Below are 22242 nucleotides of genomic sequence, written 5' to 3' on the forward strand. Positions count from 1 at the left end.
TAAGCTGCGACCCGGTTCGGTTTTCTCTCGACCGTTCTAAACCGCGGTTAATAAATCACGACGAGCGCAAATCGCGGAGGCGGACAATCGCGGCAACGTAATTCCATTACGTATGACTACGCGATTTCGCCGTGGCGCAGAAAGGAAGAAAAGAGCCCGAGAAGGTGCATTCTGGTGTTATTATTTCCGTCAACTGCATTTCCCTTCAAGCTTCGAGACCTGCGCAACGTCTTAATTGGCAATTAGTTGCCGGATAATAGTCTCTCCACTTCTTCAGGGTGAGCATTAATCAGAATTATTAATTATATACAAGATTTCGGGGACGTTCTTGCACGCACAGAGGGAGCCCGTCGCTAACGCTGTCAATGGAAAAGGGTCTCCGGAGGAGAATTTATACGAGGATTTTCACGACCCCTCCCTCCGTGCTATAAAAGTTACACGGGATATTCGCAGCTTAAAGACCGCGGTTTACGGTCGCTGCTTCGTTAAATAAAACTTCCAATGCGCGGACGCACAAAAATCGTGCGCGACGTCCGTATCTAATTAACCTTTCGAGTCCCGGTTTTTTACCTTGGGAATGTAGTGTTATTTTAATAAAGGAATATCAGATAGATGTAAATAGCATTTTAAAGGTTTTGTTCGAAAAGTGGTTCCAACTGGGAAAGATTAAAATATTTTGTTATGTAAAATTAGAAGATTAATGGAAATTCAGTTGCTCTTTCTTTAAGATAAGTAAATTATAATTATAAGTAATAGGGCTAGAAAGTGAGTTCATAAAGACAACACTTCCAATCGCTTCGTGTGTTTTTTTCTTTTTACCTCATGTATCCCATACATCGTGATAATATAAAGTATCTGCTACCAACGAGTAACTCGAACTGTCGTTTCCATTTAGAAATTAGTACTCCGAATTCCATTTAGAAATTAGTACTCCGAATTTCAAGATACTACGCGATACACGATTAACAACGTAGACACAGTAAATATTATTTATTATTCTAAAGGATATAATTTTTTCTTGCATTTCTGTTACATATCATGGCAACATTTACATTGATTTTAGAATAAAGTTGTTGTTTATTATTTACGCTTTCTTGACGAATAGTACTTATTTCAAATAAGTAAATAATTCCAAAAGTGCTGCATAAAATGACATAGACAGATCAATAAAAACAGTTCAAACAATATTAGAGATACACGCCGTATTTTTAAGGACACTCCAGGACTCGAAGTGTTAAAAAAAAAAAGGCAAGATCAGTCGAGAATACAAAGAGTCTCGCTGTTTATCCCCCCCCTCTTCCCCTCTCCCTCCTTCCCGCGCGCTGTTCCTGTTCAACGTCGATTTCCGCGAATCGCGTACCATCCCTTCCGCGAGAAAAAAAAAAAAATACCCCATGCAAGTCCGACGCGCGTTATCCGACGCTAAAATCCAGGTTAATTCCCTCGCTATTCGCGTTTCGTTTTCGTGTACGCGCTGCTCGTCGCCGACGCTTGTAAGAGGGTCTGATTAACGGCCGCCGCGCTAATTCGTCGGTCTGATACGCGCCCTAATCCCTCGTACGGACGGTGGAAATTCGACGGGGGTGAAATATGCACATACACCGATGCGTGTGTATGCGTGCCGCCGAGACAGTGACGGAGATTGAAGGAGCGTCGCGTCGCGCCGTGCCGGTGCCGGCGGGGAATACGGGTCACCGTACCGACGTCCGTCGCCGAATCGTGTACCGAAGCGGTGTCGATACGGTTCTATATAAGGCGGACGAGCGAGTGTCGCTCGGCGACACGACGACGACGATGACACGCGTCACGGTGGGTCGCGGACGGGGCGCCCGGACCCCGCGTACGTGCGTCCGTACGTGGAAGAACAAATAGATAAATGAACGGCGGAGGAGAGGCGACGGAGAAAGAGGAGAAGGAGGAGAATGTGGAGGAGGAGGAGGAAGAGGAGGTGGAGGCGGTGGAGGTGGAGGAGAACGACAAACAGAAAGAGAGCGGCTGAAAGGGAGGAAGAGGGCGAGAGACGGAGGAGAGGACGCGGGGACCGACGAACTCGGCGACGCGGCGCCAGTCGTCGAGTCGCCATGTCACCGCGAGCAACCTGCCTCCGTCTCGCGGGGGCTGCTGCTGCGCTGCGTCGTCGTCGCCGTCGGGTACGCGTCGGGTCGTGAAGGTTCGCCGCAGGTCGCGACTCCGGCCAGTAGGGGTTGCGGACCCAAGACGCGAGGGAGCGCGGTCAGTGCCGAGTCGAGTTCCGCGTGCGGTGTTCTTCGAGCGGCCCGGCAACTGCTTAGATTCCGGCCGGTCCCGAGCACCTGCAAGGAAGATCGTCCGAGATGTGTGACGGGACTGAGAGCTCTCTCTGATCGACCGGATTCGATTTGCGAGCGGATAGACACGTGTCACACCTTGTCTCACCTGTATGACGGTAACTCGACGGAGCGCGACGCTATTCTCACGTGGGTCTCGTGCGGACCGCGAATAGTCGCGATCTCGCGTTGGGTTCGTCTTTCTTGGGCTCACGATGGAGCTCTCGGATGATTAGACGTGCATGGTTCCGGTCAATTTAATTGCTCGTTGTGTTTTTAAGAAGGGACTCTGAGCAGAGAGGGTGAACGAAGGGATTGATACAGGAAGAGAACATCTCTCGACGATATATATATATATATATCGATGCTCGCGGAGTAAAGGAATTCTCGGGAGCTTTCTGTCTCGTGCTCGAGTTTTTTCGCTGAGAAATGCGTTACACGGCAAATTCGATCGGGCGAACTTGAGCGAAAAGAATGCGAAACTCGAGATATTCAAAGTAACTCGTTTTAGCAGCGAGGCTAGAAACGACGCGAGTCCGTTGCGCCGATGCGACATCCCGGGGAAGATCAAGTTAGAATTAAGATAAGTGTTTTGAGAAGTACCGACCCGCGTGGCTGGTCTGATGAAGGGGAGGGAAGTTGGATTCGATCAAAGGAGGCTGATGTTAGCGGGGGAGCTCTCGAAGGCTGAATGGCGCGGTTGTTCTCGAGGAAAGTTCTGATTTGTTTTGGAACTCGCGAAACGCTCCACTTGATCCTCCCTCGTATCTCGCTCGGATCGAATCGGTCCCGGTCGGTACCGTCCAAACGCAACGCGGCGAACTTGGCGTATTTCACCTTCGCGCCGCGACGCAGAAACGACGCGGCCGCTACCGCTCGTCTCGTAAAATTTGAAATTGAATTGGGAATTGGTTTTGCGTACGGCGAAGGGACGAGATATTGCCCTCGTATATTTCCCCGGGAGAAATTAATTTTCCTCACCGGCGATTCCGGTCCGGAGTCGTCGATTCTCCCGCGCGGAAAACGCCCCGTTTTGCGAATCCTCGGTGAAAAATTCGCGCGACTCGAGGGTGGGAACGACGCGTATCGACATCTCGGATCTTCGTTCTGCGGACGAATATTCTACGATCCCGCGTACGCCCGTAGAATTTACGAGGACCCTCGCATATCACGTAATTTCTACACGCATACGCACACACACATATATATATATATATATATATATGTTCTTATACACTCACAACGGAAGATATTTCGCACGTTCGGTTATCGAGTCGCCGTATCCGTCCGCCGGCATATCCGTTGTCCTTCGGGCCGAGTTTCTCCGTCGAGAATCGGGATCGACGGAGCAAGCAAAATCAACGACATCGATGGCCATTCTTCCGTCATTATCACCGATCGCATCGGTGCTTCCAATCACCCGGACACAAATGTCAGATGTCGGTTACGGGCTATCCACTCGATGGATATAGGGACGGCCGGCCGGACGGACGGACGAACGAACGGACGAGCGACCGACAAAAAGGGAGATCGATGCCTGTTGTTTGCCGAAGGTAGAACATAAGACCCGTGAATACGTCCGACAGTATCTTTGACGCATCACTTATCGCGAGGGCTTCTGCTTCCTCGGATATTGGAAGCTCCGGCAAGGTGAAAGCTCGCTCGTTCGCTCGCTCGCTCGCTCGCCACCCGCTGGTATCGATGTCTTCGCCCTGTTCGATAAAATAAACCGTCGAGACGAATGACCCCGTCGGATTGTCCATACATGAATTCCGCTCAATTATTTATACATTCTCCGAATCCATTTATTTGCGGTATATTCCCGGCCGCGCTCACTTTATCTAATTACGTCGTCTTTAACGAAAGCCCCTCTTGCTCGCTTGATTGTATCGTTTTATTACACGACATCCGCTCCTCCCCCCTCCCTCTTTCTATTGAAAAACCGCCGGGCGCGCTGATGTTATTACTCGTGACTCCGTCGCGGCGTGGTTTTTAATCGGACTCGCAATTAGATCCGAAACGGTGCGATTCAACCTCGCCTCGTGAATTCTGTCGCAACGGTCGCTCACACGGCATAGAGAGACTTTCCGCTGCGTCTGCATTAGAGAATTTCCGAACCAGGAATAGCCCGTAAGAATATCATTGTCTCTTGAGAATCAATATTCTTGACCGTATCCGGGATATTCCGTATACGCGCGTTCGTTTCTTGGCATCCGGATTCGCGCTGCCGCGAACGAGGCGTTTACATTGCCATCGGCCAGTCTCTTTGCGAGGGGAAACGTGTCCGTACAATCGCGCACACGTAGCCGCTCTTCCGCCAATATGCCGTTGTCCTAGTTAGATTTAAACGCGACGAAAAGAAAGACGCTGCATACGCGAGCACGTAAGTCGCGTCGCGAGAAGAAGTAACGAAAACACGTAACGGGAGGGAGATGATAATTAAGAATGATCGTTATATCGCCGGCAATTGCCAACAACGCGAGCCTGGTGTTGGCAGTAATGCAAGGTGTGTTTGCCGTAGTTCTTCTTCGTAGGAAAAAAAGAATGAAATGATACCTGCCATTTGTCACCGGTGACTCGTGGCCGACTCGGGTATCTCGTGGCGGCGAGCATGATACACAAATTATCCGACATGACATATAATTATCTGCAACGATACCACAAGTGTGACATAAAGCGGAACTGTAAGTTGCGACGTACGTTGGCCGACCGCGAGACACCAAGCACAGGTGCACACGGCGTTATCGCGAAGCGATAATACGCGAAAAAAGGATCGCGCTAGGAGTGGCGCGAACAAACGAACGCGGGCCACGCGCGCGCTTCGCGCACTTTGTTCCCTTCTCTATGTATAAACGTGTATATATATATATATATATATATATGTCATCGTCTCTCCGCGCGTATATCAGCGATCGCCCGTTCGACATCGCCCAACACCCAGGTCTCTCGTCGATCGACCCGGGTCAAGAGAATTCGGATTACCATACGCTGCGCATGAGGCGCTCGCTATAATTGATGTTCTCTCTCTCTCTCTCTCTCTATCTCTTTGTCCGTCTTTCATCTCGTGCCGGATATAACGCGCATAACGGACTCGGGAGACCCTCGGCGAGGCTCAGCGTAAATCCGCGATTCAGCAAACAATCTCACACCTGTGGTGGTACGTCGTTCTAGCCGGGCGAGCTGGTCTCGGCGTCGCGAGAGCGACGAGCGTGCAGCTTGCTCTCCTGGTTCCCACGAGTTGTTCTACGCGATGATGCGGGCGCCGATGTTAGCCGAGCTGTTAGACGACATTGTAACGATGATGCCATCAAGAGAGAAGCTTACTAGTGACACGCGTCCTACGTGGCAGTAGAACTGCGTCGCACAGTTTCGTAGTTACGTACCGCGTCCGCGAACTGTAACTATTCATCGGTTGTGTACGTCGACACGCGCGTTAAGGAAAACGGAGAGAAAACGAGAATGCTGTGCTTGGACATCAAGCTGGTCGCGCGACTGCGAGGCGTCTCCTCCGGGAGCACCTCGTCGTCCGCGTCGCCGGCGCTGACGACGACGACCGCAGGCTCGACGACGAGCACGAGCAAGTCCCGCAAAGCGAGACGCGAGAGCGGCGAGAACGTCGGTTCAACGACGACCAGCGACAGCGAGGAGGAGCTGTTGCGGCCCAATTCGAGCGTCCAGGAGATGATCCGCAGGAACCGATCCAGATCGGTGTGCGTCGCGGCGATCTTGCCGTCCTCGCAACTCAGGCAATTGCACCGGCGCGCCAGTCATCATGTGTATGTCGCCACCGCGAGGTTACGCGGAGCAAATTGCGAATCAAGCGGCGAGTCACTTGTTTTTGTTCAGTTGCCTCTTCCGTCGGGAGAAAAAAGTGGTTAACAATCGGCCATTGGCTGATGATATGATTAATCGGAGGAAAAATATAGCCTCCTTCGGCGTCAGGATTGTTTCCTTTTTGTTCTCCTAACAAGAGTTAGGACAACACAAAAAGAATGTAGCTGGCGCTAAAGATATATTATGAACAGAGAAAAATACTTGTGATATTACTTGTACTGCAATTAAGAGCAAGTATTCAGTTTATTATTCTTCTTTTAAGCAACGGTTGTCTCGAACGAAGAATATTTCCTTGGTAATGATATTCAAATATACTCATCACAAATATTAGAAAAGATCATCATTATTTACTCGAAAGATGAGTATGTTCCTTTTTCAAGAGTCATTATAAACTTCATCGGGGGAAAATTAAATTCGGCTAACTGGAATAAGTAAAGCGAAGTTTTTCAGTTTTTGTATTTTAATTTAACATCATCTATTGAAGGAAACTAAAAACTAAACTTACGATTATCAAGAAAATATTCTTCCTTCGGGACAACCATTGCTTAAAAAAAGAAAAATAAATTGAGCGATCCCTTTTCTTTACAGTACAAGTGGTATTTTCTGTACAGATAACGATAAAATATGCTATGCGATATAATATTGCTGTTATTATAGCAATACGTACATTATTATTATCGTTATCGTTTATATTATCGTTATCTTTATAATGCGCTCACACGCGAGGAAAATGGTTTGCTGTAATTATGTTACTGTGCAATTAAAGTCACAAACATTAAACACTTTTTTCCTCAAGGTTATTGAGCGAGGTAAATTTAGATGAGCTATTAGCTGCGCATATTCGCCGCGAAACTACAAAAAATGTTTTCTCATTCCTCATCGTTGATCGAAACAGTTGTGCGAGTAACTCGCTGCCTGACGCATTTGATACTTGTGCGGACTCGTTATTACTTGATATTTTTTTTCTCTCTGTTTTTCTGTGCAAACCCGACATGACTCGATCGCGAAATCGGCGGTTTAAATGCGAAAACCACGAGCAATAGGAACGTCGAAACTTGAACAAGTGACCGTTTCTCTTTGCGTCTTTCGTGTAACGACCTCTCCCCGGTTACCACCCGGCCAATTCGACCTTCCCGTAGCTTCTCGTTAACCCAGATATTCACATCGTGAAAAATGAGACACGAGAGGGGTTGAGTCGGCGAACCGAGGGTGCCGTCGTATCACGCTACGTTCACACTACGAGGGTGCCCCCCCGGCTCGCTCGTTGAAGATGATCGTATTTGATCACCGAGTACATTTAGTGAGTCAATAATAATTATCCCGCCGATAGCGTTCTACCGCTCAATCTTCCGCGCGAGGGAGAATGTCGAAAGTCTTGACAACGGCCTATTATTTAACTGCCAGTCTGAGAGTTTCAGTGACAGATTTATCGGATATCTTGACCACTCGATCGTAAGTTATAGATATCAAGAGAGCTAAAAGGGTAAAATAAAATCTCCCCTCTTCGGGTTATGAACAGCGAGAACGTTCTATCCCGCTTGTATCCTGGAAGCTCAATTTTCGCGAGGTATCCTGCCTTTCCGGTCGCTTCTAGTCCAAAAGCTATTAATCTTTTGACATCTCATTTGAGAACTGGAAATGGGGTCGAAATTGGCGAAAAAGATTGATTAAGATTCACGGACATTCACCGAAATCAAAAACTGGCGTTGGCAGATCCCGGTAATCCGCAACGCCGACGGGTTTGATCGCAGAGCGGCGCAGACGGCTCGCCGGCGGCTTTTTCAAATCCACCGCGCTGTTTTGCTTTCGAATGTTAGAAGTGCCAGCGGAAGGCACGGCGGAAGGTAGAGAAGGTACGTGCTCCGGTCAAGAATGCCGTTCACCGTGGCGGACGAGCGAGGCGCGCCGCCGTCTCTCCTAGTGTGAACGATTCCATAAGAACGCACACGCCAACGAAAAAAAAGACACGAGGCGTTCACGCAAAGGCGAGGTCGTTCACGTTCCAAATAGCGTGAATTATTCTCGTAGGAGAGAATCAAACGCGTCCGTGAACGGCGACCGGCGACATTGACGGCGACGCGAACGGACGTCCATTTAACACGTTGACTGCCACGGGGGTCACCAGTGGCCGGCGCTATAATATTGCCGCGCCTCATAAATTTAGGTATAAAACGTAACCAATTGTACATATAACAAACGGAATTAAATTAATAAACCTAACTATACAGTCGATAAATGTGATATATAATTTATAAATAAATATATGGCCAATAAGGAGTCAGTGAAATGAACTAATAGTCGATTTTAAGAAGAAAATATTTTTCTACTATGTATTTGAGCATTAAAGTGATCAATGAAAATCAACGTGGCGGTCAACATGTCAAATGCCCTGTGAAAAATCCCTGTAGAAAGAGGGAATTATACTTTATTTTTCCGGTGACTGACGTTATATCTCAAATGCGGAAAATCGCTGTTTCAGATCCACCGCGGACGCGATATCGAGGCGAGGAGTCCTATCGAGACGATGCTACGGCAGCGTGGAAATGGTAAGGAAACGAGGAAAAAGTGTCCCGCTCTACTGCGTTTGTCGCACAACGGGCCTCTCTGAGCCATATGTACAGCATACTCGTGCACGATAAATGTTAATCGCCGCGATAAAACGCCGAACAAGAACCGCGAGCGATAATCCGCGGCGCATCCGGTAAGCCGATTATATTGTTTCCCACCACCTTTCTGTTTATCTATTGATTTGCTTATCATAGTTCGCCGAGGTTGCACTCAGGTAGTTCTTGACTCATGCTCCAACTACGGCGTTACAATATATTCGGTAGCGGTCGATATTCGCCAGAAAGCAGGAAAGAGACAACTTCTTTGAATACCTTGAATTATTAGGATTGTTTCGATCGAACTCGTTTTTGCTTTCCCCTCCCCTCAGCCTCCTTTCTACGGGATCTTTTATTGACGAAAATTTAATTAATTTAATTTTCTAATTATTCTATATTAAAATCGTTCTTCGTTCTCTCGTTGTCCGAGTTCATAAATTTCTTACTTTATCCATCGAAGCAATAATGGACAGAGAAAATCTTGCGCATGTTCAAGAATATATTCATAAGAAAGATTTTAACGAGAAATTGGATAAATTTTTCCTTGAAAGGACGCGAATACCGAAATTCAAATTTTCGGTGTCAGAGGTTATTTCTGAAAACTTATGGAAAAAAGAGCCTCAGGGCCCCGATTCTCCGCTTTCGTTTTCAATCGCGCGCGTTTCGAGAGTCCTTGGAATCACGATTCGCAAACTCGAAAGTGGAGCATGTTGACTTGCAACGTGCCAGTTTGCTAATCGCGGCTCCCGAAAATGTACTTCCAGTTGCCGCAGATCGAGCAGGATGGCGTCGACAACGGCAGGAGATTTCGGGTGGAGAACGGCGACTCGCTGGGTGAAAAAGAGGAGGTAAGCAAGCGTCGTCTAACAATCAAACGATCGGAGTCCACGGGGATTTCTTTCTTTCACCTGCCAAGATCCGTCTCGTTTCGCGACGAGCTTAATTGCTCGCCGCTTTAGTCCACTTCGTCTCGCGCCCCGCTTTTCCTTTTCGCCGCGACGACCGCACGAATGACGTTTGTTGGTAACGAGGAACGAATTTTACGTCAACAGATGTTCGGCTCGCCGAGTACGCCGATACTAGAGAACCCGGAGTACCAGACGCGTTGGTACTTCAAATACTTCCTGGGCAAGTGTAAGTTGAGCATATTTTTCGATTTTCATCCGAAGCGTTTCCACCCGGTTAGTTATTCCTCGATTCAAATCGGATTTCTTCTCTCCCATCGTATAATTGTGTAATATCACGGAAACAGGATGAGAAATCCGATTATGATTTATGCAAATCGATTTACGTTCTTCAGCCGCTCGACCGAATTAATCACTGTGCCATTCAACGGGAAGATTTATGCACAAAGCGCCGCTTTTCCCGAAATAAAGTAACACCCTTCCCTCTCCCGCTCTCGCGGCAATTAACGCATCGACGCGCTTTACCACACCTCGGTGGAAATTACCTCGCGTCCGACGATTCAACTGTTTCAATGATTGCAATTTTTTAATGTTTTTATGGACGGTGTATAAGTGTAATTGACCGGTAACGCGCGAATACTGAGTTGTTAATTATCTGTGCGCAGTGCATCAAAATTACATCGCCTCCGATCAAGAGAGAAATCCCGTCTTTCTCTCGGTAGTCACGAGCGAGGTCGGTGATCAATGCGTGCCACATTACCGAGTGATTTTGTGGAGACGGACTGTGAGTACTTGTCATATTACTTAGCAGACCCCTCTCGGGATGAACTTATGAGGTCATTTTTATTCTTACACGGAAAAAAGCTCGGTTCATAATGATAATAAACGGGAGCGAAAAGAAGACGGCTGGCAGATGTCAACGAGACCAAATTTGTGACCAACGAACGTTGTTAAACGCAAAGAACAGACATGTGTTAAATTCTAACGGGTCGGTATTCACAGTTCTAAGTGATTTACGATCTTTGTTTGAGAATATAATTAATTACAAATTTATATTAATTGCAAAGAGCGTTGTTTGGCTGTTCCGGCAGATATTTCTTGTTATATAAAGTAAACAGACGAATACGGGTTGACGAACAATCGGAAGTTCACCAAAATATAATTATTTATTCAACAACTACGAACGCTGGTCTAAATTTCGACTAAGTATGTGTCTTTATTCTCGGCGAGATCGTCAAATGCCTATTAAAATCGGAAATATCTTGCGTAACAATAATTTGACGCACATGGAAATATATGATGCATCGTTTGTTCGTACCTCGATCTGCTTTCGGCTGCTCCAAACACCCCATCATAGTACTAAAACATGCGTAGACACGAATCGATCGAAAAAACACATGTTCATAAACACAATGCCGACGAAAATTTGATTGAATATTTTAAAGGCCGACGGAAATGATAAACTAACTCGTCGATACGCGTGCTCTGCGTCGCGCTACGTTACGCATCGCCCGACGGCCCGAAACGAAATAACCGAGCGTGAAAACACGTGACGAGCGAGAATACAAAAACAAAGAATGTTGTTAAAATTTGGAGCGATCTTCGAGCGAGAATTAAAAAAACTTTTCTTCAAATTTAACTTCAGTAAAAAAACAAAAATATGCAAAAAAATAAAATTATGAAATAATATCTCAATATTAAATAAACAATAAAAACGGAAGAAATTGCGCATACGCAAACATTCGCGCAAATTAAAATTCCTGCGGAAAACCCCGCGGCTTGTGCAAACAAATGGCGGTTGTTTTACACTCCGTGAACGATACATGTTAGAAAAAAAAAGTTTGTTAAAAACGAGTGCATGGAAGAAGATCTCCATAATCGACAAATTTCAAGCGCGCGCAGTTTTGCAGTGAACGGTGAGCTTCCGCTCTAATGATTAACCAACTATTTTTTTTCTAATCTGGGATATTCTGTAAAATATAAAAGTACTATCCTTTATTTGCACAGAATGCTGAGTTCGTCTGCAGATTTTTTTATTTCTATGGTTGATTGCGCGCGCTTGAACTTTGTCGATTACGGAGATCTTTCGCGAGATTAAAACAACAAACATTCCCGAAAAATATACTGCAAGTCCGAACTTGAATTTGCTAACGCTTTCTTCTCTCGTTTCTGTTTGAAGATTCATCGTTGTTTTTCTATCGAATCTAGGTTAAATGTCTCTATCGATGCACAGCATTGTTATATTGTGTATACATGCAATCGCTATCTGTTTATCCTGATAACTTCGTTCTCTCCGTTCTTTTTGAATCTCGAAATTTCTATCGTGCGTTAATAAAAAATGATAAACATATTATAAGGAAAGTTTGTTGTTTCGTTTGCTTATTAATCTCTTACACGTATTAATTATTTCATATTTACTCATATTTTATATCTGTAGTTACTTTCATATTTTATATCTGTAGTTAAGTAAGTTACATTTTTATTTAATTTAATTAATATGTTACTCATCGGAATTGAAGATAAAGATTAAATGCATGTAAGATATCGAGATAATCGAATATTAAATAATTCAATAGTTTATATAGTGTTATATATCAAGACTTTCCATCAGTTTTTCAAATAAGACGAAATTTGCAAAGTTAATATAAAAGCAAAATTTCGATTTGAGCGTAAACCTTTAACATGGCTTTAGTTCTCTTTTCGTACAAGATTAATGTACATATATATACATGTATCGATCTGTCCCAAGGTACTACCTTGCTAAGATAAACTGATATCCTCTGTATCGCTCCCAATCCAATTTGCTTTGTATCCGCGTCACGCGGATACAGGATATGATATTTTATATTGCAATCTTTCCGTCTTTACCGTGATATCTAATATCGATTTCGCGGTTGAAATTATGTCGCGAGAAACAATACCTTCGACCGTCACGAGGATGCAAAATCAATCACGATAAATCGAGAAATGTCTTATTTTACACAGGGTGCGCAGAAGATATCATTGCCGTACTCGGCGAACAAAACTATGACCATCCGGCAGATCCTCAGGTAATTGTCCCCCCTTTCGCGCCGAGTCGGAGAAAATACGCTCGAATTGAATAAAAGATTTATACTTTTCAGCAACTTCTTCGGTCTCGAGAAACTCGACAAGGTGCCGCGCGAAGTTTTCTCGCCTGAACTGCAAAAGGTGAGTTCATAAATGCATCCTCCCGTTCAATTTCACACTGGGGAGAATGACGTCACTGTGATGCGCTTAGTGGACTAACTCGATGATCCTTTCCGCAGGACTTGTTACTGCTCGAGGAGCAAGAGGGCTCGGTGAACTTCAAGTTCGGTGTCATCTACGCGAAAGAAGGTCAGATCACCGATGACGAGATGTTGTCGAACGGTAAGACGATATCACGAGTATCACGAGGGTAACAAAAGATAATCGGAACGGGGGAATGGGAAATTAAGTGATAACGGATAACGCTATCGATCACTGAGGTCACTCCTCGTTTTCTCTCGTAGAAAGGGGCAGCCCTGGCTTCGAGAGCTTTCTGGAGATCCTGGGTGAGAGGATACGGCTCAAAGGTTGGGACAAATACAGGGGTGGTTTGGACGTGAAGGGTACGTTAATAATATGGATATTGGTGGCGCAAACTTGAAGCCCACAATCAGAAGAGGCGGCGGAAGGATGGTTGCGCGAAACGAGTTCGAATATCACCCGTCTTTTCCCGACTCCGACCGACAGATTTTTCTTCTTTACCCGAATATCCGTGAACTTTCAAACTTTTGCTTATAACAACGACGCTGCAAAATAGCGGACACTAAGAACGATAAAAAGATAAGAATATAAGCATACTCTAAAAGATAAGAACATAAGCATTTTCTATCAAGAAAAAAAATTGCTTGACTTTGCTTGTTAAAAACATAAAATTTAACGGAGATTTACGGCAATTTAGTTTTTTTCCAGTTTCCCCTGATTTCCCACGATACACATGCGGAATTTTAGATTTCCGGCGACCTTGGAGGAACGTATTCTCACATTTTCACGCTTCTACTCCGGGCGTTTTGCCATTTTTCAGGAGACATGACGGGTAAGGAGAGTTACTACACAGTTTACGCGGGCCACGAAGTTATGTATCACGTTAGCACAATGCTGCCGTATTCGAAGGACAATCCACAGCAGCTGGAGAGGAAAAGACACATCGGCAACGATATCGTCAATATTATATACACGGACGACCCGGCGGCAGTGGATACATTCAATCCGAACTGCATAAGAAGCCAATTTACCCGTGAGTCGACACGGCAATATCAGTTGCACAGATTGAAATCGCGCGTATACGGCAATCGGAAAATACACCACTCGATAACGTGGGATAAGGTCGCGAACCTTATCCATAGTTGTTTACATAAAGATCACACGAGCCGCACAATCGACGCTGAAATATCACATAGCGCAGTGATCCTCATTTCTCTTGTGTGTTTTTTTCCCTTCCTCTGCCTACGCTTGCAGATCGTCTTTGTATTCTCGTAAGCTTCAATCGATGTGTTACCTCACGCGCACTTGACCTATGTCTATTTATGTAAATCTAAACGATCGACAGCATAATTTTCACAGCTTCTCACGGCCGATTTTCGAAATGATATATTTTTTGACGATTTTACCGCTCGAGCTAAACAGTTATATCAGCTTTTCCCTCTATCGCCTCACCTTCTAGTCTGCGTTTCTATCAATTATTTTTTTATATTGTTGCTTCTTTTCTTTCTTGTGTAGCGACCAATAAAATCATTATTATTACTATTTACATCAGAAGTGCTTTATCCGTAACGTTTATCATCTTCCGCGTGATCAACGGCTGAACATTAATCGGGCGGAATTCAATGTGAGAGAAAGAGAGAGAGAGAGAGAGAAAGAGATCGCCTGAAATAAAGCGCAGAGATATCATTAGTTGAACGTCGATTTATCTCCTGCTTAGACGTGTTCGCCGTGATAACGACCGAGGCGGACGGCAAAGGATGGCGGGTTGCTATTTATTGCGACGAGACCGTACCCCTGTTCGGGCCGAGCCTACCCTGCCCGCCAATTTTCGAGGACCCGTATAATCTCCGAGAGTTTCTCCTCGTTAAACTGATCAATGGCGAGAAAGCCACCTTCGACACTCCGACATTCTCCAGGAAACGAGAGAGGACTCTCGACGCCCTGTTGCGAGATATGTACCAGGAACACTCGCAGGAGAGCAAGAGCAACGTAAGTTACTTTGCGACCTTCGGGCCTTCCATTTGCTCGCATGTAGTTTCCCCCTTCCTACGCGTTCGATCAATCTCCCTCATTCATAACACTCGGCGGAAACAACGAAATAACTCGGTTATCGCTCTCGAGCGTCCACGGCGGCCGTAATTACAACCCCTTCGTGTAAAAACGAAACACAGAAACGACGACGTCGAGATAAAAGGGGAAAAAATTCCCCAACGCGTTTTGCCACCGCGCTTAAGTGAAAAAAGTCGCTCACTATAGCCTCACGTTGTATTTTTAGTAGCTACACACCTAATATAGCGCGCATGTTTGTATTTATGCACATACATACAATGTATTAAATAGGCAAACCGAGAATTTTACATAATGTCTTTCACGTGTGTGATGACGTTGACATGAGAATGGCGAACGTGTCGAGAAAATCTGATAGCTTGCGAAACTCGTTCGCGATACTAAAGCGTGATAACATTCGCCAGATATATAGTCGTCGAGAAAGAGTCTGATAGATAGGTGGATAGATAAATTAATAGATAGATAGATAGAAAGAAAGAGATCGCGCGAGAGTCGCGCTATATAATTGAAAGATCAACACAGGCGCGGCTTAAGCAGCTAATTTCGTGATAGAGCATGCTAAATCGCCGGGCGCTCTCGGACGTCGTCGAGGCGCCGGGACGACGGCGCGAGGAGACGCGCGCCGTGGAGATGGTGCGGGTCGGACAAGCCTTGAAGCTGGAAGCTATCATGCGTGGTCTCGCGCCCACCTCCCTCGCCACGGTCGGTCCTCTGAAGCCCCGGCCGTGGGAGCCGAGATGCATCTATCCCGATTTTCCCCACGAGGTCGTCTGCGGCGATGTCTGGCTGGAGAACAGGCTGATCCTCGCCACCGAGAGCGGCACGTTCCTCATCGAAGGTAATCGTAACGTAACCGTCGACCATCTACCTGCGACGAATAATTGAAGCGCTTCGACGGTGTCGTTCGTACGAATCTGTGCGCGCAGACACACGTGGCAAATGAAAAAAACATCGCGATTAGCGATCGAAGAGCCCGCGCTGCTCGTCGACTTCGCACCGCCGCGAATTCGCCGAAGCCCATTGTTTTCGGAATTGCGGATCTGTATTATCGAATACGACGTCGCGAGTTACCACATTCGCTGCGGTTTGTTCGAGAAACTACGATAGTGTCGCGTTTCACGTATAATACATATTCAACTACGTACAGCCGATAGAGAGCCGAAATGAAACACGAGCTAACGAATATATCCTGGGTGGAAATTGGAAGCGGGGACTGGAAAGACCCTGTACGATATTTCCCCATATCTAAGCCCTAACACAAAAATATAACGCTCGTACAATTTAGGGCCAGTTCTCTAAGTCCGTTTAACTGGGCTCTATGAGCCACAGACTTCTCAGAGGCGTTCACGTCAGTGCCCATTCAGAGCCTATTGACGAAATTCCATTCAGGATTTACCTTTCTAGGCCATATTTAGACCCAACGAAGGCAGGCTTATTTTGGGACATGCCTACCTAAGGCCACAGACTTGGGGCACGCCCCGATTAATTTCTACCTGGGATTCACCTTGCCTATACACCGTGCATTAAGTGATTCCAGCTCAAGCTGAGCATTGAGATACTCAGTGGAACTCAGCGCGCTCAGTCAACGAGTTAACGATAATAAATGTTCGAGAGAATGACACACGGCGTGATCGGCCGATCGTTTCCCCTGCCTCCAGACGGTGTCTCGCACAGACTGATCTTCGACGAGTCGGTGCAGATCAAGCAGCTGGACGTGGTTGAACAGCACGGTATACTCCTGTTTCGCGCCGGCGACAAGGGCAAGGAGAGCAGCGTCTACGTGTTCCGGCTGCGTGAATTCGAGAGCGACGCGTCCGCGCGATGCGCCGAGCTGTTCAATCACGATCGCGAGAACGACGATCGGGAGAAAGAGGAGGAGGACGACGACGAGGACACCATCATCGCCGACGACGAGGACGATCGTAACGACGACGAATGCGACGAGGACGACGCCGACGAGTGCGACAATTTCACGCGCGCCACCGCCAAATTCCAGCCGGTGGGACGTCCGCGCGCACGTTTGCGCATCCGCGCTCCGGCTGTTCGCAGTCGAGCGCATATCAAGGAGAGGAAGCTACGGCGCACACGGGGATGCCACTTGTACAGCATCACGCGGCCCGGAGGCTCGCATCTACGCATGGTAACGTACCGTCTTGAAAATAAAGTTCTGCGTTTCTTGAGGCTGGAGGATGAATCGGACAGGCATTAAGACGGTATCGGATTAAGTATTGGAAATTGTGGGTTGAAGATTGGAACTTGGCCAAATTGTTTGGAGTAAGGCAAGGCGGTATCGAAATTAATTGGCTCGTCAAATTCTAATCCCTAACCGGCGATCTTCCATCTTCGGGACAGATGCGAGTTTTGAGACGAAGACGCGCCGTTTTCTCCGCAGCGAGAGTGGTCGCTTTCCCGGTGTGAAATGACGGGCAAGTCCTCAGCGAAAAACTCGACTCGTCTTTTTGACTCATTCATCTGCGACTGTCATAAATATCGCGCCATATGATACGTCAAGAGATTATTGCGCTAATTAAAATAGCACGCGGTAGAAATCATAATTCACGTGGACAATGTGCCCGTAATCTGTCCGATTTATCGTGTCACGTATAAAAAAATATATTAACATATATTAGTGATAATATTATATTAATATTAATATTTTTACGTGCGCATCGATGGTCTGAAATGCCGATTATTTAACACGTGCACCGCCATGAAGGTGCCCGGTGCCGTAATATTGCCGCGTCTCATTAATTTACAGATAAAACACAACCCACTGCTTCTAATTAACAAATTAAATACATAGCCAGTGAAGCGAACCAACAAATATATGCATCGCAAACCGTATCTTGGTTAATTCAGACTTTATTTTGGTTTCCGAGTTAGCGTCGCATACTTCATGAATTTATTTTCTGGAAACAAATCCATGAAGAACACGACGTTAACTCGGAAGCCAAAGTTAAGTACTTTTCCGTACGAATGCCTAAAATATCAAATTCAGGCTTTAATCTGGCATTGAAGTAATCAATGGAAATCAGCGTGGTGGTGGACATGTTAAAATTCTTTTCCTCCTCCATACGTCACCCTCGAATTTTCTTTCGATAATTATCATCGACGCGAAATACGCGCAACGACGCATAATCGTGACGATGCGTGAAACAGTGCGTGGTCGTCGGTCGCCGACTGACGGTCCTTCAGTGGAAGCACAACGCAGCCTGGACCATCTGGTGCTCGGCAGCGGACACCGACACCGTCGACGGCTTCCAGCTCATCAAGGAGTTCACGGCCAGCGAGACACCTTCGTTGGTGACGATGATCGAGAGCACCGATCCTTCGAACGAGTGGACACTGTGCTGCGGCGCCCGCCATCACTTCGAGCTGATCTCCGCCACCGGAGCTTCGAAAATAGTCCACATGGACTCGACGGCCAAGCCGCACCTGGTGGCGGCGTTGGACCTACGCGAGGACGAAGAGCCGGAACTCTTACTCTGTTACAACAGTAAGTCGCGATCCACAATCCGAGACATCGATCTCCGATACTGTAATTGTAATCTACAAATCTCTTCACGACTTTTGTGACAAACGAGACGTTTATTCATCCGCGTTTCAAATTAACTCGTAACGTGCTATTTCAACAACTCGAATTTACTCCGTGAGTTTCAGAAACGATGCATTTTTGACATGTTGAATGTCACGTTCAACAAACTCAAATTATCGATGTTTTGTTAACGATATTATTTCGTGGTTTTCTATTTGATATTCTCCTAAATGCTTAATAAAATCACTTCTAATCAGGCGAGTAAAACTGTCAGCCACAAAATCCACAAACGGGTGGTAGGACCCTTGCCAGTACACACGTCATCCAGATTCGGGTGATGTGGATGTTTCGGGTTAAGAATTAACGACGACGCTCCGTGGATGTCTCGATGTCTAACGTTCTTTTCCTTAGATACGTGTCACTTCCAAAAACTGGCGGAAGAGAACGCTGCGCCGACCGAGTTTGACTTCAACTGGAATTCCGTGCCGACAGCCGTAGGTGCGACGATTAAAATTCTAGAATTTACTGTACGAAAATAAAACCATGCCGATTTGATTCGTTACTTGAACGACACACGTCACTACGACGCTCTCGTTGATGAATAATTTGTCTATTCACCGCAGCCTGTGCCTTTCCATACGTGATCGCCTTCACCGATGACACGATGGAGATCCGTCTGATAATAAACGGCAACCTGGTGCACACGATCGCCATGCCGAGCCTCAACCTGATCACCTCCAAGCGGGACATTTTCTTCGCGACCACCGCGCCGGAGTTCCTCCCGGGGAAGTGCGAGCGGATTCGCTTGGACTCGAAACCTTCCGAGAAGGACGAGATGCCTTGCAGCCCGCCGCCCTCTGGACAGTCTTCGTCGTCCTCACGATCGTCCGTTCAAAGTACTTTCACTTCTTCTTGCCCACGCTAAGACCGAAGATCCGATCGCCACCTCCAAGAATATCTAACGAACGCAGTATAGTTTAAAGTTTCGGAAAGAAACCTGCCATTTTCTCCATTTTTATGTGGATTTTCTGCGGTTTTTATCCTTAAGGGTACAAAAATTCGTTCAAAAAAATTCACTTATGTCTGGTTAAAACCTGTCAAACATTTACATGTTTCCGTAAGAAATAAAAAACGAAAAAAATCCGTGAGAAAATTGGGGAAAAAACAGTTCTTTTCCGAAACTTTAGAAGTGTAGAACGCAGCGAGTTAGGACCTCTTCAAACGGAATGAATGTCTCATTCACAGGCGGCCAAATCGATTGGAAGCCGATCAGGATTTACCGGATACCGTTGCAGACGCTGTCGAGAAGCCCAGCGTCCAACTGCAGTCAGAGGTGTCCGAGTCCCGTCGAGCCGGAAATCGTCTCCGCACCACCCACCACCGACAGGACTTTCTTGAACGTCGAGCCTCAGCGTATACTGAGCAGATCCTGCAGCAGCAGCCCGACGCCCACACCGACCACGAATATGCCGTCGCCTAGGAAATAGACGGCGCGCATCTCGCTCCTCTACAAGGCGGACGAGCCGATCATTTACCGACAGGCTGACCACCGTGAACAGTCCTCCGAGAGGTGTTCGATCGTCGCGAGATCGATCGCGAGTAAAACCGACCGCACGTACCTGATTACTCGTTCCCGTACGAGAGAACATACGAGAAACCTCACTGTTATACGATATAAGTGCGATCGCACGCAACTTATTGTTCGGATAGATTCCGACTGAGACGGCGCATCAACGCCTTAATTACGGAGCTCTGTGCTGCGATTGGTGATTTTTCCTTCCTGTTCCTTCCCCCTCCCCTCGAGACATTTTCGTCTCGATATTTCGTTATCATTGTTTTATTCCGTGAATTGTTTATCACGACACCGCACATTACATTTGTTTTCTAATCAATTTTAATTTCAATCCCCCATTGTTCCTAATCCCCGGCCAGAAATTCGAATTTGTGCGCGAAAAGGCTGCGTCGAAATTAAAATTTCGAAGGAAGACGAATAGTCTCGATCGTAAAAATTACGCTCTGCGTTCCCCTTCTTAACTGTGATTAGTTTTTTCTTCCGACGCGATACAACATGGTAAGCTTCAAAGTTAGGGAAAACATGCCGCGAGGTGTCGACTCTCTCCACCGGTCTGGATCGATTTTATCTCGCGTCACCCGTAATTAAGGGGTTAACAATGCGATCACGACTTTAAGCTGTTTTCGCTTTTGGATTTTTCTAAGTGATACTGTATATTGTCCACACACAGTTCCTCATTGTTTCGAGACCGACTTTGAGCAAGTAGGACCCGGGCGAGCGACCGTAATGGCCGACGCCGAGAAACATTTATGACGCACGATTCGGCATCGCGAATCAAACTTAACACGTGTACCTTAACACATACACACACATACACGGGAAGGGCATTTTCGAGATGCGCGTTCGCTCGATGAATCACGCGTTTCTTCGAACGTAGCGGAGGCGCGCGGAGAATGTTGTCGGAGCCGATCGAATCCCGAGGATCAGGATAGTCAGGCTGCGCCGCGCATCCGGACTTATATATTTTTATTTAATAAGAATGTTGTAACACAGCGCCGGAGTGGGGTGAGAGGGCAGAGCGAGCAGAGTGGGGGAGGGAGTGTCGGGACCGTCCGACCTGTTCGAGTGTCGATGTGTCATGTATATATAATATAAAATAACGAATAAAATATATGTTACCGTTGTATTTCCACCGAAATAAGACGACACAAGGCAGTATTCTTCTTCGACGTTTCTCGCGCCTTCTTCTCTTCCATCTTCGACCGTGCACCCCGACCTGTAATTTTGAAATAGTCACATGCGACAGATTCCACATTCGATTCTTTCATGTATATTTTACAGATGTATGTTGCTACTGTGTAATATAGTATATATCAGTTGACTGAATCATCTCACACCTCTCTGCCCCTCTCTTTTTCTCTGAAAATAACTTTCCCAGAATAGTTCGTTGTTATGCGCTCGGTCTCGATAACGATAAAATACAACAGATTACCGGGAAAATATATATCAGCTCGTTGTACCTCTGTCGAGTATTCTATATTGCAAATTTTTCCGTTACGTTTACACGTTATCGAAGCCCGCGATAATGAAAATTCACAAAGAACGCGCGCGGAAAACGGAACGCGCACAAAAGATCCTCTCGAACACACGCCGAGCTTTTATTTCCGTCGTATCGCGTCAAGCACTTTACGACGCGACGGATAAAGTTTTCGTATCTCGATCGACAAATTCAACGCGCAGTCGGTCAACGTGAATCGCGACCGTGAGGGGAGCAAGCCGCTTCAGACAACCGCGGTCAGACTGGAGCATTGAACCGTGACGATTTTCGTTTGTCCGACATGCGTTTTGCGAGATTGCCAGCGACGGATGCACGTTCCGTCGGAGCTCAAATTGCAGCTACACCGTGAAATACAATTAAATCCAACCAGAGATTCGCTCTTTTAGCCGGAAAAACCGCGGCGGCGAGATAATCTCTCGATTAACTGGAGTGTGAAATACATTCGATTAACTTCCTTCTCCCGCGAACGTCGAGAAAATCTCTTCGAGGTATACACATGAAAAATTCACGACGCGATATTTCAAAACACGGTAAACGCCGAAGGGAATATCCGCTTCAAGTTGAACGCGACCAGAACACGCGACGATGTCCGATGATTTCCCTTCAAACGCGTCGCCGTTTATCGTGCACGGTACGCGTTACGGCGTGAAAAAATCTTCATTTTCGTGCGCC

General features: G+C 46.4%; 1 protein-coding gene across 3 annotated transcripts in view; it reads left to right on the top strand.

The window, feature by feature from the left end:
* LOC106746288 (GTPase-activating Rap/Ran-GAP domain-like protein 3) overlaps window positions 1-21398 on the top strand; it is a 33498-nt gene extending 12100 nt beyond the window's left edge. Inside the window, exons 1-18 of one of the 3 annotated variants that reach the window (XM_014622707.1) lie at window positions 2338-2417; window positions 5478-6082; window positions 8620-8686; window positions 9508-9591; window positions 9796-9877; window positions 10314-10432; window positions 12634-12698; window positions 12771-12837; window positions 12936-13038; window positions 13161-13259; window positions 13718-13930; window positions 14615-14886; window positions 15517-15802; window positions 16623-17104; window positions 18124-18460; window positions 18911-18997; window positions 19123-19395; window positions 19745-21398. In XM_014622707.1, the coding sequence (XP_014478193.1) occupies window positions 5766-6082; window positions 8620-8686; window positions 9508-9591; window positions 9796-9877; window positions 10314-10432; window positions 12634-12698; window positions 12771-12837; window positions 12936-13038; window positions 13161-13259; window positions 13718-13930; window positions 14615-14886; window positions 15517-15802; window positions 16623-17104; window positions 18124-18460; window positions 18911-18997; window positions 19123-19395; window positions 19745-19986 (3195 nt within the window). In that variant the 5' untranslated portion in view covers window positions 2338-2417; window positions 5478-5765 and the 3' untranslated portion in view covers window positions 19987-21398. Of the gene's footprint in view, window positions 1-2337; window positions 2426-5477; window positions 6083-8619; window positions 8687-9507; window positions 9592-9795; window positions 9878-10313; window positions 10433-12633; window positions 12699-12770; window positions 12838-12935; window positions 13039-13160; window positions 13260-13717; window positions 13931-14614; window positions 14887-15516; window positions 15803-16622; window positions 17105-18123; window positions 18461-18910; window positions 18998-19122; window positions 19396-19744 lie in introns of those variants that run through there. The other 2 variants (XM_014622706.1, XM_014622708.1) reach the window with 2 other exon arrangements.
* Window positions 21399-22242: the final 844 nt, after the last annotated feature.

This window comes from Dinoponera quadriceps, unplaced genomic scaffold (genome assembly GCF_001313825.1).
Source record: "Dinoponera quadriceps isolate SergipeBrazil2010 unplaced genomic scaffold, ASM131382v1 scaffold566, whole genome shotgun sequence".
Taxonomy (NCBI): domain Eukaryota; kingdom Metazoa; phylum Arthropoda; class Insecta; order Hymenoptera; family Formicidae; genus Dinoponera; species Dinoponera quadriceps.